Here is a 20824-nt window from a genome sequence, read left to right as displayed (position 1 = left end):
AATTATCATCACAGAAATTGTTCTTTCGGATATAATATCGATGGTAGACAATAACATAGAAGGGGATTAATACTTTTAAGTTGAGTTGATTTTGAGTTCAGCAGCGAAGTTATGAGAGACGTGGACCTACTGATTAACGTGGAATCCAAACCATATGAGCTCCCGCGGGAATCGAACCCGAGTCTCCCACGCCAAAGGCGCGTATGCTAACCGCTTAGCCACGAAGGAGCTGATTAGTACTTTTCTTGGAATAATTTGATTATTAATGAAGGTAATTATGATGACATTACATTGTTATATTCAGCATCTTTATAAATAAAATGAATTAACTTTCTGTCAATAAACGAAAAAAATCTCTTTGTAATTTGAAATAGTAACAAACGACATTTCTACCTATACATCCATTTTCTTTCTTTGTTTTATATATGAATTTTATGTTAAGCTGCAATAGCCTCTTGCCACTCGAAACTTCCATTATATTTAATTAGTTATCCCCAGACAGAAAATGTAGGTGATTTACAGGCGCCTGTGAAACATGCATAAACAGGCATATTTTTACATGCGCCTCAAAATGGAACACTTTTAAACGCATGAGACAGGTATCTATTTTTTTTTTTTTTTTTTCACGATCATTACATGTTCATTTCACGGAAACAGGTAGTTTTCAGTTGATAGGGTTGCAACCTTGCAACATGAAAAATGCATGTAAACAACATGTAGAGAGTGGAAAGACAGGTACGTAACCGCTTTATTCCATGTAGTTGACATATCGTTACTTCATGAGGATCTGGCGACAGCTGCTTTTCATTTGATAAAAATGTAATTGACATAAAATACATGTGAAATACAGGTGTTAGCGAATTAGTGGGCGTGTTAGTGGAATATATATGCAAAGTACATCGCATTAAGTACTATACATGTGTCAGGACCTTGCATATGTGCATGACAAACTCGAGACTTGGTGCCTGAATATTACATGTTTCCTACACCTGTAACATTAATGATTCACTCCAATCAACCTTCTTCGTTGCATGTACCTGTTTAACCCATTTATTGGCAATAATGATCATTGCATTTTCCGTTTACCTGCACATTGCCTGTACATTGCATATAGGTAGGTTCACACTTCGCATGTACACGGAGATAATACAGACAATGTATTCAGTTGTAATCCCATGTATTATACATGTGTCAAGACCTTGCATAGCAAATGTCGAATTGGCGACTTGTGCCTGAATATTGCATGTCTCCTATGCCTATAACGTAAATGTTTAGCTCCAATCCACCTTGTTCACCACACGTATGTGTTTAATCCATTTATTGGCAATCATGATTATTGCATGTTCCCGTTCACCTGTACACTGCACATACAGGAGTTACACACTTCGCATGTACACGAAAATGATAAATGTAAAATAACATATTCTACATCATGCGTTTTCCATGCTATACGCTAATACATGGTGTTTACATGTAATGCGAATGTCACACATGCATATTACATGTTGATAAACAGGCACCTTCGTTGTACTTTTCATTCTTACTGTATTGCGAATGTTATCAACAATCCATTCAAGGTACTTTACATGCACATATTCTCTCCATTTACTTGCATGTGAATAATTACGTCTACATTGCATGTTCTCATGTTAATGTACAGACTCTGTACAACGCGTGTTTCCGTGCAAAATTTCCAACAGAAGTTTAATACTTTTTCGACATGCATATCACCTGAAGACAATGTGCCTGTAATATTTTCTTTACATGTGTTTTCGCCGAAACAGGCGCCTGTATAATGCCTGTCAAAATCTGACAGGCTTTTACAGGCAGCTCCATGTACAAAATATTGCATGTTTCCTTAAAAAAAAAAAAAAAAAAAAAAAAAAAAAAAAAAAAAAAAAAAAATCATAATAGTCTCCATTTCAGAGAAATCACATAAATTATATTAAAACTTCGTAGTTTATACTTTCATCTTTATAAACTTGTTATTATATGTACTAAGTGATAACTACCTTTATGTACTGATCTTAGTAATACTTCCAGAGAATGACTCAACAACATAATATGCCTACGGCAATTTTCATCATTTTATAATTTAAACCTTCAAGTTATCTATAAAATAATGAACTGTCATTCTACATTGAGACAGACATCGAGTTTAGAGGAAACAAAGGATAATTTTACGTGTAATCTTCTTATTAATTAACATTATTCATGAATATCATTTTCGTTATTATTTAATAGAAATAAGATTTTTTCAGTTAGACGTCTAAATTTTGATTTAATCGGAGTAATCAAATTAAAATTTCTTGATTCTTACTTATTACGTTGGTCCAGTTGAATACTGGATTTTCTGGTAACTTTTTAAGAATGACAATTAAAAAAAAAAAAAAAGAAAAGAAAAGAAAAAAAAAACTTGTGAAAATTGCCTCTTGGTTCAGCGACATGATGAATCTTGATCAATTTATTTCCTTTTGTGGCAGCCAGAAAGGTACAGTGTTAACTTCAATTGAGATCTTAACACTGTCTGCCTTAAGTCATATGATTTCAACAAAATTATAATTAGCAATTAATTGTTTTTTTTTTTTTTTTAACTAAGTGCAGTCATTCAAAACTATACGGATGAAAAAACGTAACAATAAAGGACTTATCAAAATATTAAAGAATTTGTATTCGTAAAATCTATAACAGCGAACGATATTCGTTTTTAACTCCAAGCATTAAATATAAATAATGACTCAGTTGGGAGCACAGCAGCTTAGTGCTAAAGCGCTCATCTCTGGTGCAAGGACAAGTGAGTTTGTGATGGACAAATCGTGTCTGTTTGTTTTCTTGAGGTTCCATGTTTCCTTTCACGTTCTCATTCCACCAAGTTTTTCATTAATCATCTGTCTCAGTTTTCAGGACATAATCGTGTGACTTAAAACCTTGAAAGATTTTATGTAGAAATTATGAGTCAACAAAATGGAAAAAAGAAAATTAGCATTGAATAATAAATATTTCGAGAAAAGAAAAGAAATTAACATTCATTATAATAGACGAAAAAGATAGGGAACGTTTGTATGCAAAATACTTGACATGCAGAAAGCGAAATACCGCCATCTAAATAATTTTTAGTTGAGTTTGCGTTTAACGTCCCTTTCAGTAGCGAGGCTATATGAGACAGGACCTACTGATTAACGTGGAATCCGAACCACATGAGCTCCCGCCGGGAATCGAACCCGGGGTCTCCCACGCCAAAGGCGCGTACGCTAACTGCTTAGCCATGGAGGAGCTCTAAATAATTTTTAGCTAACAAGATAAAATATAGTTATTCTTTGCAAAAAGAGGAAAATTGAAAGACAATAAATATGTTACCGACCTTGTCATCTAACTCTCATATGTGAGAGCACATATATGCTTTTTTTAAAGCGAAAATTTAGATTAATTTTGAGTGTTTTAATCGTATTTACCGCTGTATCTTTGCTTCATACCTATGCGCAGATTATTTTATTATTTCAGAAATTACTTGCAAAACCAGTTGAAGACATGTTTAGAAAGCAGGTTGAAAATATAACAAGAAGATACAATCTATTTGTGAGCAGTGGAACTGTGTTTCCATTACATGTTTCTGAGAATAGACTGGAGGATGTGATGCTGAAACTTGTTCCTCGAAATGTAAAATACACATTCATCAACTCTGATTCCTTAAAAATGTGTGAAATAGAGTTAAAATCACAAAAATTAACAGAAGAAGATTTTGCATGTAATCAGCTACCAGTGAGGAAATACCATGATGTGGATAAGGTAGATTCGAATTCCGTGAATGGAAATTTAAGGTATATCAATAAATTTATTTTTTTAAACAAACGTTTTGTAAAGACAAAATGTGGTCATATTATAATCTTTCTAATTCAGACTTTGCTGGATGTTTTTATATTGTATTAGCCGTTTTTGGATAAAGTATAATATCTTAGTGATAAGATGCATATCAGTTAATCAGAATATATATATGCATCAAAACACTCATATTACAATTCGGCTCATACGTTTCCACGATCATTTGTCATCATTCTCAGTTGACATTCCTCAAGAAATTACACTGCTTGTTAGAAGTACAATTTTGACTAGTTTCCTCCATTGTACAAATAGTGTTAATATATTTTGAATTACTGCCGTTAACTTTCTTTGTCAGGTAAAAGGTGCCTGTAAATTATATTCCTTGCAATCCTACCTTGTTTATACCACTAAGTATGAAGAACCGGTATTGATATCTCTCCGAATCGCTGGTAGTAAATTCTTGAAACTTTTGTTTTTTACCGTATCTTTACTAAAATTTTCCTGTCAGTTTAATATCCCACTTCATCGCTGGAGAAAACTTCTTAAATCTGTATTGATTCACAGAGGGTTGATTAATTCGTGTGTCAATTTCATTTGTTCACTGTGCAAAAGTGGTAGGAGGTAAAGCCGTGCAATTTGGTGTAACTTTAGATGAAGATATAAGTTTTGTTTCACCATAGAAGCATGTCACTTGTACTAAAGATTGAAGAGATTATAGGGTTAAAGGTCAAATTTCGATTTTTCCCTTTGGGACTGCAATGGTAAATTCTGAAAGAGACTGAAAAAAACGTAAATCGAAGTGATAACAAAGGAAAAATTGTATGGTATGATTCTACGTCACAAGCGGACAAAAGATGCGTCAATCAAGTGTCAAGGTCAGAGGTCACTGTCAGATCAAGGTCACACCATTTGAATACACTGAAAACAACGCAATGTCCGTATCAAATCATGTTAAACATCAAAATGAAGCAGCGGAACAAGCAAGGAACACTCAATAGTAATATGAGGTCAAAGGTTACAGGCAAATACAAGATCAAAGGTCAACCACAAAAATCAAATAGTCGCTGGGAAAACTACTGCAATAGCCGCTGTATTTTTCTACTATTGCTGAGAAAACTACTATTTATATTCCCAGCAAATAGTCGCTGGGAAAAACCAAATAGTCGCTAATAAAAGGGCATGTTGAAGGACGAAATAAAACAGTTGAACAATGAAGTCCAGCACTCCGTTTGGCGTACGGTAAAGTTGCAAGCGTGATGAACGAGCTACAAGCGGGATGGCACTACGTTGGACCTTGACAATAGTAGGCGTGGCTGCCTCAGCCGCTGATAGAGAACACCATTTGTACATAGTCGTAGAGACGCCACTCGCGTTAATATTAATCAGTCAAGTGCAGTTAAAGTCGAATAAGGACAAAACACGAGAGAGACATTTTGTGTCTACACTCGAAATGTATCGGTTTATTAGTTGGTTTGGTCGTAACTCTGACAAGGTGCGTATTCGCAATGAATTCTTTATTGACAGAACGAGCAGATTTAGTGGAGTGGTACATTCAGTGTGGTAAATCGGCTTCAGCTACAAGATGAAGAGCTCACGCAGAGTGGAACGTTGTCATAAGGAACACCCAGATATATCGTCTCTATAAACAGTTTCGCAGTAACTGCTTCCATACAAAGCACCTATTGACGAGGAAAAGGGCTGGTAGACCCGTAACAGTAACGACTCCAAGGAAGAAAAGGGAAGTAGCTGTATCTATTCTTCAATCCCCTCAAAAGTCCCTGACCCGTCTTAGTCTTGCAGTTGGTCTTAATAAGTCAGCCTTAGGTAAACTGTTAAAAAGAATGGAATTAAAACCGTACAAAATCATGGAAGTTCAGGAACTGCGAGAAGAAGACTATGGTAAGTGTGTATTCTTTTGTAATCGGTTCATTGATAAGTTGAACGAAAACCCCATGTTCTTATTCCGATTACTTGTGACAGATGAAGCAGAATTTTTTGTTAATGGTTACGTTTCGCCTTCTCATGCTCGATATTGGGCTCATTCTCAACCAGGTGTTCGCAGTGAACATTCCATTGATCAGACTGGTGTAATGGTGTGGATGGGTGTCACAGTGACGCAAATCATTGGTCCCTTCTTCTTCGATGCAAATGTGACACAACCATCTTATCAGCGTGTGTTATGTGAGTTTCTTTTCCCGGAGTTGGATCGTCTGAATATGAATGAGAATGATGAAATTTGTTATCAGCAAGATGGTGCTCCTGCGCATCGTATGAATGCAACTATAGCTGTTCTGAGGGAACGGTTTGGTCAGCGTGTGATCTCTGTGGGAAGTGCAATGGCCACCAGGAAGTCCCGGCTTGTCGCCGTATGAGTTTTTTCTTTGGGGATTTCTGGAACAGGTGGTGTATAGAAACATACTCCATCTGTTGAACAACTAAGGCAAGAAATCGAACGTAGTATTGAGTACATCACTCCTACCATGATTGAGAAAGTGTTCACTAAGCAGTTGATTCACAGAATTAATCTGTGCTTAGCCCACGGTAGCGGACATGTAGAATAAGTGAAATACTGTTTAGCCAAGTGACACTAAATACTCAAGAAGAATCATTGTCGTTGGTGCTAGATAAAGCTAGTGCATTTCTGAGAGCGTAAACAACGCAATGTTAAGCACATCCACATTGTGCTCACGTTTCGTTTAGAAATAAATTTGATTTTTGTGGTTGACCTTTGACCTTGTATTTGCCTGTGACCTTTGACCTCGTATTACTATTGAGTGTTTCTTGCTTGTTCCGCTGCTTCATTTTGATGTTTAACATGATTTGATACGGACATTGCGTTGTTTTCAGTGTATTCAAATGGTGTGACCTTGATCTGACCGTGACCTCTGACCTTGACGCTTGATTGACGCATCTTTTGTCCGCTTGCGACGTAGAATCATACCATACAACTTTTCCTTTGTTATCACTTCGATTTACGTTTTTTTCAGGCTCTTTCAGAATTTACCATTGCAGTCCCATAAGGAAAAAATCGAAATTTGACCTTTGACCCTATAATCTCTTCAATCTTTAGTACAAGTGACATGCTTCTATGGTGAAACAAAACTTATGTCCTTCGTCTAAAGTTACACCAAATTGCACGGCTTTACCTCCTACCACTTTTGCACAGTGAACAAATGAAATTAACACACGAATTAATCAACCTTCTGTATATATATATATATATATATATATATACACCTGTGGTCCAACCTCCTAGATAGATCTTTAAACTGTAACTTTAACACTAGTTTTTATTTGTTTGCTACTTTTTAATATTGTTCTAATGCATGAATACTCAGATCAGCCCTGCCGCACACTTGAGACAAGATTTGATACTTTATAATTAGAATATGTAGTTATACAAGCAGCGAGATTTCTTAAGAAACGCACTGAGAATGACGATAGTTAGTCGTTGAAACGTATGCATCGAGTTGTCATATGAGTGCTTTGGTGAGTATTTTTTCAGACATAATAAGTATGTGTCATTTACTCTGGACAGCAAACAAAAATATTCATAACAAATTCACTGGATTGCCAATGTGGTTTCACTGTAAACGGTTTAACAATTAGACTTTGTGAATTTTATCAATGCTTTATAGATGGTCACTTGTAACATACGGTAATAACAGCAATAGCCATGTTATCAGATTTCCATAGCAAAAGTGTAAGCTGCCTGTAAAAGAGCATAATATCTTGTACATATTCTTTTGTCAGTAGCTTTAAAATGATTGACCGATTACATTGTGTTATATATATTAATTTGTTCAGTACATTGGGAAGATCTTAAAACATATTCTACATGTTTTAGTACAACACAATAATTACACTTTTTTTTCCGTAGAGAAAACTTAATTCTTTATAAATTCACTGCAGTTGGTTCATTTGCTCCAAAGTTGTTACCAAAATATTCATATACTGTTTCGCTAATGACTGAGTCTCGGTGTACAATCGCATACTATCTTACTTCCATCAATAACTTCTGAAAGAAGTAACAAATGGGTGCAAATTGGTGCATGCCCTAAATTAGATTACTTTCTTTTAATTTACAGAAATCTGTAAACAAATTGTATTATTCATTCAAAATTTACGTTTTTTTTTTTTTTTTTAATTTGAGTATATGTTGCTGTGGTTGAATGAAAATATAGTTGTTAAATGTAAGAGATTAAAATCATAGAGAAGAGAGGACTGAAGGTTATTGAAAATCTAAGATTGCTATCTTAAAATATAATTAATATAAGCTTAATATGTTTCTTTCGAGTTCAGCCTCCAAATTTACATTTGCGTGGGTTGAGATAATTATTACATTATCATTTATAAACTACTAGTAACATTGTGCATTGTAGAAGCTAGTAAAAGTTTTATTTATTATTTAGTGGCCCCGCGTAGCGTAGTCGCTAACGCTCTCGCCTTCAGTGCGAGCGGTCCCGGGTTCGATTCCCGGTGGAGGCCCTCGGCCGAAAAAGTGTAAACGCTTTTTCTGGCCAGCCACCCTGTGTGAGGTTTTCCTAATTCACACCAGGCAAATGCCGGGGTGGTACCTAACTTATAGGTCCCAGGCCGCTTCCTTCCTTCCCCAATCCTTTCTTCCTTCCCTTTCCCCGGCTATGCTCGCCGAGGAACGTCATCTCTCATGTACGTGACTGGCTAAATGACCTTAGATGCCGAGAGTCCAGAAATCTAAAATCCTAATCCTTCTATTTATTATTTAAGATTTTAATTGCCTTGACCATCTCAAATTGCAATCTCAACCAACAGGAGTGATTCTTAATAATCCTAGAAAACATAACTGGCTTGCTCTTTTGTTATCGTGTAACATGAACTTGAAGTTGACAATGAATTTCCTATTACTCATAAGTGATATCAATCAAAAGCAATAAATAGGTCCCATTGAAAACTCTGAAAGAAAGCAGACGAAATGATTCATGAAAATACGGTAACTTGTAAAGAAGTTATGGATCATATGTATGTATTCTCTTCCCTTTGACTAATTTCGACCCCAGGTCATAGGAATAAAGCTCTAATCTGAAACGAAACACACGGTATTAAAAAAAAGGATGGATTCTTCCCTACCTTCCTCATACTATTTACGGATTTCAACAAACCCCAAAGAGTAGGCTTATTTCCTAAGTTTTGAAGAAGACATATGAAAAGTTTCATAAAATTGAAAAATTGTACAAGAGTTATCGTGAAAAAGACAAACAAATGGACATACACATAAATGCCAGTTGAGTTGATTAATAGAATTAGAATTTCGCTTAACAGTTTTATTTGTATAAATTTTATAATTGCAATGTTCGGTGCTTTCTTACCGATTTCCTTCGTTGGGAGTGTGTATGTAAATGAATTGACATGAATGAGTCTTTAATCATCATCATCAATAATAATAATAATAATAATAATAATAATAATAATAATAATAATAATAATAATAATAATAATAATAATAATAATAATAATAATAATATCATCATCATCATCATCATTATCATTATTATTATTATTATTATTACCACCACCACCACTACTACGACTACTTGGTCTTAATGTTTCAGATTTCTGGAGAACATTGCTGGGAAAGCAGTGAATAACTTAATTTTGTCTCTTTGTTTGGATGCTTCAGCACTTAAATTGCAAGAAAATAAAGGTCATTTACAGAATTTACTACTTTTAGGTGAGTTACGTAAATTTAAGTATTGTGCTAATTTTTTGTTGATGCGTTGTGTCGTAACAACTCAACACCTTTTGGGAGTGATTGCTGACGCGGAAATAAGACGAAAAGTATAGAGCAACCTTGGTGCAGAAATGCATCCTTTTAGCTCTATGGTCAATCGGAAAAATTCAAAAATCATCATAACTCAAAAATGTAATGTCGGATCGAAGTCAGATAAAACGGGACATCCATTATTTTTAGTCGTAGATGTCACTAATGCACAACTTGATATGCAGGGACGGGGCAAGGGTAGCCCCCAAAGAAATAAGGGAATTCCTGGGGTATTCTGCAAAAAAGTAAAGACAGAAAGTATTTATTAAGGGCAGAAAATATTTATCAAAGTCAGAAAGAACAAATAGGGCGTATGAGGCTCAAAATCTGGACGGAGATGATTTTCCACATTTGAAAGACGTCAGGTTTCAGATGAGGCATATACAGATGAAGTTCTTTAGAGGTAACACCAAAGAACTTTAGAAAATGATCGCTTACACGCCGCCGAAAAGTTGAAGGAACTATGCCAAAAAAGACCATAACTCGGGAACAAAGTGTCGGATCAAGATCGGGTAAAAAAATATAGCAATTATTTTCATCCCTAGATTCTCGTACTGAACTAGTTGGTGTAGACCAGGGGCAGCATAAAGGTTAATCTCAAAGAGAAGAAAGGAAGTTTAGAGGTCTACAAACACAATTATAAATCCAAAACATTTAACATTGAAGTGCTTCGAATAAAAAGATCAACTAATTGTGTGAGTAAGTAGGTAGGCAACTATTGAAGATGATCATTAGCGATAAAGTGTATCTATATGACAAATTATTGTAGGTTGTACAATGAGTCAGATATCACTTCTGGTTCGTGGGTTTCCTGCTTTGATCCCTTTTCATGGAAATTTTTGGTGGACAGTTTCATGTCTGAGTTTTTTCCGAGTTCTTCCGTTTTCTCCCACACTTTCATCTATCAGTCCTTTCGTAATCGTTTACTTTTATTTATCATGTGCCTTATTTTCAATTAAAGGACGCAAGTGCAAGACAATAAATTAAAAGATTTTGTTTCATTTTTAAAAATGATTGTGACGGAAATGATTGAGGTAAGAGCCATCTAAATACGAATCTGTGATGTATGCAACACTGAAGTACGCATCTGAAAATCGTAGAACAGTCTTCGACCTGGAATAGGTAAGCTTTAATGCATATGTTGCATGTGGTGGGACATAGTGATGAATATGTTGCGGAGTGCATTGTATGACTGTGCAAGCATCTAATATTTTAGGTCATCAGACATCTGGAGGAGACGTACACAGAACCCGTTCCTTCCCCCGAAGAATCAGTGACTCGCATTGTCGCTGAGTGTGCTAACATTACAGAGTTCTACACTAATTTTACACATATCGCATTACAGTGTACAACATTTCTTAGCGTTACTATATGCTGATTACTTTACTATTAGTTCTTTATAGACCACCACCGCCATTACAATATCATTGTTTGCTTTCTTGCGTAATGCAAATGACACGAACGTATTCTTATGAACTTTTCCTTCGCAATACTTTCTCGGGTTACATGTAATTGTGTTTTCTCAGTCGTGGATTCATCTACGTATTGTTTTCGTCTTTTGATGGTTAGAATTCAGCCCTCTAACTCATAAAATACACTTAATTGGTAGTCCGTTTCTTTACGAATACAAACACGGATATTTTGCACATCTCTTATGATAGTGAGTGGTGAATGAACGCGCTATATGCCGTTGGTTTGTGTAATTTTGTGTCAGTGGCAACACTGATAAATGAGCTCCATAGTAGGGTGGGCCGAAAACGGCCGAAAAAAATTTTTTTTAGAAAATTAAGATTGAGTACCGTGCAAAAGTTGTATAATGTTATATTATGTTTCCTCACCAAAACAGAGCCGGATTAAAAGATATTTAACCGGGCCCCGGGGGGCCCAAAGAACGTTAATTTTGAAAAAAAGTAGCCAGCAATGAAAACATTATTAAAATATAGTTTTTAGAAAGTTAAGTTTGAGTACCATGCAAAAATTGTATAATATCACGTTATGTTTCTTCACCAAAATAGAGCCGGATAAAAATATATTTAATCGGGCCCCGGGGGCCCGAAAGAACCCTAATTTTTTTAAAAAAAGTAGCCAGCAATGAAAATATTATTAAAATATATTTTTAGAAAGTTAAGTTTTAGTACCGTGCAAAAGTTGTATAATGTTATATTATGTTTCCTCACCAAAACAGAGCCGGATTAAAAGATATTTAACCGGGCCCCGGGGGGCCCAAAGAACGTTAATTTTGAAAAAAAGTAGTCACCAATGAAAACATTATTAAAATGTAGTTTTTAGAAACTTAAGTTTGAATACCATGCGAAAGTTGTATAATATCACGTTATGTTTCTTCACCAAAATAGAGGCAGATAAAAAGATATTTAACCGGGTCCCGGGGGCCCGAAAGAACGCAAATTTTAAAACAAAAAGTAGCCAGCAATGAAAATATTATTAAAATATATTTTTAGAAAGTTAAGTTTCAGTACCGTGCAAAAGTTGTATAATGTTATATTATGTTTCCTCACCAAAACAAAGCCGGATAAAAAGATATTTAACCGCGCTCCGGGAGCCCAAAAGAACGTTAATGCTGAAAAATATGGTTGTGAGTAGTGAAAATATTATTGAAATATCTGTTTTCAGAAAATAAAGTTTGAGTTCCGTGCAAAAGTTGTATAATGCTATGTTTCTTCCCCAAAACAGAGGCAGATAAAAATATTTCACCAGCCCCTGCGGGTCCGAAAAGTGTCATTATTATTATTTTTTTTAAATATATATATACCATTATTTTAAGTATGTATAGAAAATTGGATAAGATTCCTAATACTTTAACTTGACCCCAGGATTTTAAATGTTCTGATCTGATGTGCAGCTCTTCGCCTGATTGGTGTTTAGTAGATATAATAGTACGGACACAAATACATAAGGTAAGGTTGAAAAATTGACCAACAAACACCAAACCAGCGCAGAACTCGCCATGTGGAGATGGCTACACAGCGAGTTCCTCCCACCCACCCTCCTCTTACTTAAAGCTCCTTAGCGGAATCTTGGAACAAAATATTGAGATTTATGTCCGAAGCTTGGTAGATACTTTCGTGCTTCCAGTTTTGTGCGAATATAACCGTCTCGTGAAACACTACCGCATACTTCTGAAGAAGTTTCTGTTACTACCCTTAGACACTTCTCCAAATCCTGTGTGTGGAAAGGGAACGTGACAAACTGTGAAACCTCCTCTTTTCCACAATCATTTCGGTTCTTCTATTGATACGTTAGCCGAAATTGGAGGTTTCGTTACTATTACTTCTGACCAATCGGTCAAGTCGATATAATCCGCATATTCTTCAGTGCTTTGCCTATTGCAATTGTCAATTAGAACTATAGTTTGGTATTTTCGGCCATCAAAATAGAGACCCTTAAAATTAGTAGCTTTACACTGTAGAGTTTCTTTTTTCTTTTCCCTTTTTGCTAGTTTCGTACGGATTTTGTTTTTATCTACTACCTTGTCTTAGTTGGTTTTGTTCAGTAAATTCATATCTTCTAAAAAAGCGGATACAATTTTAGCAGCCGACCTATTCGATATACCTGATAAATCGTTTGCGGTACTCATTTGTTTAGGGCTCACTATTGTTTATTTAGGTTTACTTTAGGTTTTATTCTCTAAACGATAGCTCCATGCGAACTCTTCATCGTCTGAATTCGGGGTGAAAGCGCTTAATGTATGTTCCAAGTACGGGATTGAGGCTAACGATTGTAATCCTCTTGTAATTGGTACCGTAGCATCATAATTGATCTGTGTGTCATGCTTTCTTTTGAGCCTATGTGTTTCTGCTTCATCTACATTGCAACTCGTCATTTGTCTCTGATTTCTCTGATCTAATATGAGCTCCCACTCCAAAAGCGGTATATAATTAGATTTACCACACTTACAGGTTAATCTATCGCAGCATTTGCAAGAGAAAATATCACATAACTTCTGAGCACCGTTCTTAAATTTCTTTAATTTGGCTCTTAATGGGGTATATTTCATTTCATAATGGGGTTAATGATCGTTTTGCATTTTGAGTTGTAATTCAAAATCATATGCTTAATTCGAAGTCAAGACAACACAGGAAGAGACGCTCGCAGCCATATTGTTTCTAGTTTATTTGAATTCAGCAATGTAAGCGCCGCCTTCGGAAAGCCAGTGTTATGTATTTTGCATCCAGATGCGAAAAAGTGATATTCTCTTAAAGTTTGAGAGTTCTGAGGTGGGCTCAACACAAAGGTTTTTCGTGTGTTAATATGGTAGTTATGAAAGTTAGTTAAGGTCTTAATAGTTATTTGCGTATGTTGAAACCATGTATTTCATGTTTTATGTATTAATAGTATTGTCTGGTAAAATGTTATTATTACCTAAAACCATTTTATTTGAACAAAAAATTGGGAACTTTAGGGCCACGGGGGCCCGGTTAAATATTGTTTTAAAATCAACATATTTGACATGGCTTCATTTCGTACCAATGCACAACTTTTGATAACTACTCAATCCTGAATATCTGAAAAAAAATTTTTCGGCCCACCCTACTCCATAGCCACCGACCAAGAGCATGATGCTGATGGCCTCCTCAGAAACACCGTGGAAGCAAACCCTCGTAAAGCGTTTTTGCAATCGCAGACGAGTTAGGCATATATCATACCACTGTTGTTCAGCAGCTGTGTGCAATCAGTAAGGTAACACAGTTGGACGCCACATAAACTACATCGGACAATAAGGACTGCCATTGGAGGTGTGCGGTTATCTGAATATACAGAATAACCATGAAAGATTCTTGCGTGGGATTGTCTTTTCTCATGAAAATCTATCGGTTACAATCGAAAACTATCAGAGCAGTGACTGATCATGATCAACGAACAGGACCTTTCCCAAAACCACCACTCTACCCCCAGAAGGTGTTGATGCTGGTGTGGAATGCTACAATGCTGAACTCCATTAATACACTGCGGACTCCTCACAATTGTCTAGCAATAGTCATCAGTGGTGATCTTTTTGAGGATCTCATAAATTTCCTTTTTCTCCTTGAGGTTAACCCCTTTGCCGCCCTTGTTCTACATTTACTAGTTCAGTCGAGAATCTTGGAATGAAAATAGTTGCTACATCTTTTTGCCTGACTTTGATCCGACACTTCGTTCTTGAGCTATAGTCCTTTTTCAGCATGTTCCGTCAAATTTTCGGCGGGTTACAGCTGCGAATTGACATATTGGTGCACCCATGATTGTCCATACTCTTTTCATGTCTTCGTGTAAGAAGGCATGTCCCCAAGTTGTTTGGTGTTACCTCCAAACACCTCTCTTGTATGTACTGACGTCTTTTAAGTGTATAGACTCATCTCCGCTCAGAATTTGGGCCTTAAAAAGCTTATTATGGAGAGGAGTATTATACTCTATATTTTTCGTAGAATACCCAAGGAATTTTCTAATTTCTTTGTGGGCTACCCTTGCGCCGCCCCTACACTACATCCAATTGTGCATTAGTGACATCTACGACTAAAAATAACGAATGTTTCTCTTTATCCGACTTCAGTCCGACATTCCGTTCTGAACTTACGGTCTGTTTTTGCATTTTTCCGACAAATTGTCGATTAGCCATAGACCCGAAAAGATGCATTTATGCATCCAGATTGGTCTGTATATTTTTGTCTTATTTTGGTCGGAATTACTCCCAGAAGGTGTTGAAGTTATTTTTGAACACCTTGTATATTTATTTTTATTTACATAAATGTGAACTTGTTCCATATTGATATTAAACTAAATAAATAAATAAATGAACTTTTAGACCGCAGATGAACCCGGGGCTCCGATTTACCATGCTGTTACTCTAGCTACTATGGTACTCAATCCCCTCGCCGATCAGCGATACAATTGATGCTAACCATTCAGACCACTGCAGGCCCGTGCTGGCCCACCGGGACACCGGGACGTGTCCCGGTGCGCCCTCCGAAACATCACAGTATAAATAAAGGTATAAGTTTTTAGTAATAAATTCTTACAGTTTTATTGGTAAAGAACCCGTGAAAGGTGCAGTGCGCCCTTTACATTAGGCGCCCTTGCGAGTCCACATCAAAGATGAACGATTTTATTTACTCTTCTGTATACCACAGTTCTGTACAATAAATACATACAGTTACTATTGGTAAAGAACCCGTGAAAGGTACAGTGCGCCTTTTACATAAGGCGCCCTACGAAACATCACATTATAGATAAGTGGTTTTAGTTATCCTGTGTACCAGCTTTATATAATAAATTCAAATAGTGATTGTTAATAAAGAAGCTGTGAAGAATACAAGGCGCCCTTTACATGAGATGCCCTGCGAAAAATCACATTTATTCTTCTGTATTTCAGTTTTGTATTATAAATTCATACAGTTGCTATTGACAGAGAACAGGTAAATAGTACAAAAATATTATAAAGTTATGTAGCTATAAAACGAAACAACGCGATACATCAAGGATAGTTCGGATAGTCAAACGTACGATGCATTCATGAAATACTACACTGACACTAGTCTCTAATTTACGACTTTTACGGCATCGAAGGTTTCACAGTCTCAATATGCATCCATATATCCGAGCATATTGATTGTTCCTGTGTGTTTTAAATCAGTGTTCGGATAATCAGTATTTATTGTAATTCTGAAATATAGCTACTTATATATTAATTTCCGTAAAATGTGGTCTTCCTCTCACCACGTCACGGAGCGTCCTCAGGTTGTAGATCGAGGAGAAGGCCTCTGGGATATAGAGGTTAGCTGAGAATATACTGAATAAGCAGTCGCGGACAGACAAGGGATGATCCTCCAGCTTGGGAAATTGATGTGGGGCTAACAACTCATCATGTAAAAAAAAATTTAAAAAATTTAAAAAAAAGCTTGTTCAGATATATTCGCAAAATCCTCGGATCAGAACTGATAACTTGGCACGAACTCAGCAAAGTAAAATCGACATGAGAATTGGAACATGGAAGATAAGAAGTCTCTATAGGGCAGGCGCGTTAAAATGTGTAACGAATGAGTTTAGAAATAGAAGATGGACCTAGTGGGATATCAGGAAGTTAGATGAGAAGCAAATGGAGGAGTCAAGACGGGAAATTTTACGTTCTTTCACGGGGAATGAATTAAAAATTACCAACTAGTATCAGGGCTTTTCGTTCACAAACGAATACGTAATATCAGCAATTACATGGGTTGAATTTGTTAATGATAGATTTTTTTTTTTTACTTCTCTTAAGGGTTGGTGGTGTAATATTATTATTTTGAATGTACCAAACATGCCCAACAGAAAATAAGAATGACAATAAAAAAAAAAGTTTTTCGAAAGAATAGAACGGGTATTTCATCATCTCCTGCAATACCATATGAACATTCTGGTAGGCGGTTTGAATGCTAAGGTAGGACGAGAGGGTATTTTCAAACCGATTATAGGGAATAAATGTCTGCATAAGGAAGGTCGTGACAACGGCGTTAGACTCTTGAACTTTGCAGCATCCAGAAACCTTATCATGATGATTACAAAATTCCCACATCGCGACGTTCATAAATATACGTGGACCTCACCAGACGGAAAAACATATAATCAAATCGATCACGTTTTAGTAGATAGAAGAAAACAGTCTAGCACAACTGATGTTCGGTCGTTCAGAAGAGTTGATTATGATAATAAGAGAGAGACTATCGTTGAATAAAGGAAATATTCAATATCTGAAAACGAAGCGGTTTAATTTAACCCACAAACGCCCAAGACCAGTTTTATTCGTGAGCAACTGCCTGAACAATACCGTGTTACATCGAAAACCTGAGAAGAAAACTGAACGAAAATCGTACAACAAGAGAACGGGTAGTGTGCCTGAAGTGGAACAACGGGGGTTTGGCTAAATGAATGATATAGCCCATGTAACGTAGTGAAAAATAAAGTGGGTAGATGGTGGCACAAGGAGCGTTTGTGGGATAAAGAAATTAGAGGAGAGTCAGGTGAGAGGGGAGCCAGATTGAAGTGTCGAATAGATTCGCGGTTTTAGAAGGTTCGGAGTTCAGGATACTTGGTTGAAATTAGAGAAAAGATTAAGATTTCAGCAAAAGAAATATTGGGAAACGCAGAAATACGTAGGAACAAAGCATGGTTCAACCAGGAATGCACTAAAGTAGCAGAGAAGAGAAAACAGAAGAAACAGCGTTGGCTACAAAATCCGAACGAAATAACTACATAAAATTTCACTGTCATCTGGCGGAAAACTTCCAAAACTTTTAGAACAAAGAAACGCGATTCTTGAAAGCTAAAATGAATTAACATGAAGATAATAGTAAAAAATTAAAACATTCCGGACGTTTATAAATGCATCAACGGACTTAAAAAAGGCTATCAATTTCGTACTTATATATTAAAGAAAGCTAAAGGAACAGTTCTCACTGATCAGAATAGCATCTTAAATAGATGGAAAGATTTCTTTGACGATTTGCTTAGCACAGCCAAAAATTAATGTGCGTGGAGAAAGTGAAATGCATACAGTATAACCGTATATTCCAGAACCTAACCAAACATAAATAGAAATCGCTATTAAAAAGTTAAAGAAACACACGTCTCCGGGTGTACACGAAATTATGGTTGACTTAATTTTAGCTGGTGGGGGTATTGTATAGCAAGATACACAAACTCATTCTCCTTATCTGGAACAAGGAGGAATCACCACAAGAGTGAAAAGAATCAATCATTGTTCCAGTTCAGAAGAAAAGCAACAAAACTGATTTAATAATTATTGAGGCATTTCTCTTCTGTCAACATTCAATAAATTTTCTGCACATTATATTAGCAAAATTGACTCCATACACAGATGAAATTAGTGGAGATTATCAGAGCGGATGTAGGTAAAATCGATCAACTATCGACCAGATATTTACTATTCAACTAATACTTGAAAAGAAATGGGAATACAATATTCTGGCACATCAATTATTGACTTTAGACTAGGGTAGGAGGGAAACATTGTACAACATGCTTACAGAATTTGCAATACCGAAAAAGGTAGATTAATTAAGATATGTTAAAATGAATTCCAAAGAAAGGTTCGAGTAGAGAAATTCTTGTTCACGAGCTTTCACGTTGAGAATGGCCTGAAAGAAAGAGATGCTTTGTCGCCATTGTTATTTAACTTTGTTCTGGAGAACACTATAAGGAAAATCAAAGACAGGAATCAGGTCCTAGAGCTTTGTATTTACCAGGTTATGGCGTATGCTTATGATGTAAATTTAATAGGATATGATAGAACAAAGATAGGAATGCAGAAATCTTACTTAACGCTTGCAGAGATATGGGCTTAAAAGTAAATGCAGAGAAAACTAAATAAATGGAAGTTTGTCGGGATCGTAATACTGCATTTTATGGATGCGTTAAAATACCAAATAATATTTTCTTTCGACAAAGAGAATACTTTCAAATATCTAGAATCGTTATTAACAGACCAAAACCATAATCACACACAAAAAAAAAAAAAAAAAAAAAAATGATGGCAACTGAAAGCAGGGATTTCGTGTTATTATTAAGTTAAAAATCTTTTGTTGTCGCGAATTCTGTTGAAGAATTTGTAGCTTAAAATATAAAACGATAATCATGTCTGTTGTGCTGTATGGTTGCGAAACATTGTCATTGACTCTGAGGGAAAATCGCAGACTGATAGTACCTGTATTTGAAAACAGTTTCTTAAACCAATATTTGAACTCCAAGAGGAACGGTAATGGGGAATGGCAGAAACTCCATAACGATGAACTGCATAATTCTATACCGTTTATAAAAACATTGTTAGGGTCATCAAGTCTAGGAAGCACAAATTAGCTAAAACAAATTTGGTGATGATTTTGATATAGAAAGGCATCCATACTTTCTTTCAAAGTATATATATATATTCCCGTTTGTATGGGGCGCCATTTTAGTAGACTTGTCCACCGCCCTCATTAGTATCCCAGCACGGCCCTGGACCACTGGGACTATTACCACAAGTAATAAATTCGGGTTTCCTGCTTACTGCACCGGTTCACTCGTGTGCTTTTTCTCTTTTTCTTTTACTTAAAAAAAAAAAAAAACCCTTGGAATATCATTGAATTTGTACTTACGTAGGAGTTTCAATTTTTGCATTTTGTATCCTTATGATGCAACACCCAGGTTATGAATGACGGGACCTACTATTAAGTGAGCTCCGATCCACGACCAGGAGGGGGGGCGCTTCAATCAGTTGCAGTTCGCCGATACACAGTCATATAAGATTAACCCTCACAGCATAGGCCGTTCCCCATTACATTATCCCGCTTGTAGGAAAGTTAGATTAGAGAACCCGCCACTGACCCCGGTACTTATACTGTACAAGAGTTGGCGCGAGAAGGAACAGATTGTTTTCTCCACTTATATGTAATTCAACCGCTACAGGTGTTGTATAATATAGACACTGGGTTATTCAAGCACAAAGGAGGTTATGCTATAGTCCAAGAGATCTGAATGCTTGAGCGCAGAACTCAGTTAGGAATTGTATTGTTGATCTGGAAGCGGATTGGGTAGTGTAGTGGTTGGCGCTCCGGTACAGTAAGCTGGAGATTCGGATTCGATTTACAGTCCAGTCGTGCATATTTTACTCTTTCAGTATCATTTAATATAACTAAATTTGCACCTAAAGAGAAGTTTGTGTGATAAATTATACTTCGTTCATATCACAATTTTGCCAGCAGTGATGATATTTAATGAGAAACAAGCAAAATGCTAATACTCACCGAAAAAAAAAAAAAAGCAGAGTTTTCTTCTACATGTAACAAGTAGAGCTTTCGGAAGAACCTTTTTCCTTCATCAGATTGCTTAAATTTCAAAAAGGATTTAAAACATGAAGAAGAAGATGGAAAGGTAAGAAAACGATTAAAAGGATTAAGAAATTTAAAATACAAATCTTCTGTCAAAAATTAAACACATGGAAATAGGCACTCACTTTCATTGTACACTCCTGTTCACTGTTTTCTTTTCTTGCTTTCCAGATGGTGAAAGTATGTAGCAGACTTTCCAATGCTCCTATTTTTCCTATATATTTGCGTCTCTTCTTATAAACTCCTATAGTTCCTATATTTTAACGAAACTTCGTATATTTTGGTGGTATTGCTACTTCCACTGGTAAAAATAACATAAAGAAATAAATTATGGGTGGTTCGAGGGCTT

The 20824-nt window shown here is 36.0% G+C and overlaps 1 protein-coding gene across 3 annotated transcripts in view; it reads left to right on the top strand.

Annotated features, from left to right (window-relative positions):
• The window catches only part of Pex1 (peroxisomal biogenesis factor 1), a 171058-nt gene that overhangs the window by 42880 nt on the left and 107354 nt on the right, over positions 1–20824 (top strand). For all 3 annotated transcript variants that reach the window (XM_081769054.1, XM_081769052.1, XM_081769055.1), the window contains exons 6-7: positions 3502–3818; positions 9411–9529. In XM_081769054.1, the coding sequence (XP_081625180.1) occupies positions 3502–3818; positions 9411–9529 (436 nt within the window). The remainder of the gene's footprint in view (positions 1–3501; positions 3819–9410; positions 9530–20824) is intronic.

Source organism: Thermobia domestica, chromosome 8 (genome assembly GCF_964235325.1).
Source record: "Thermobia domestica chromosome 8, izTheDome1.hap1.1, whole genome shotgun sequence".
NCBI lineage: Eukaryota > Metazoa > Arthropoda > Insecta > Zygentoma > Lepismatidae > Thermobia > Thermobia domestica.
The sequence above is the reverse complement of the archived record's forward strand: the minus strand, read 5'-3'. Positions and strand labels throughout refer to the sequence as shown.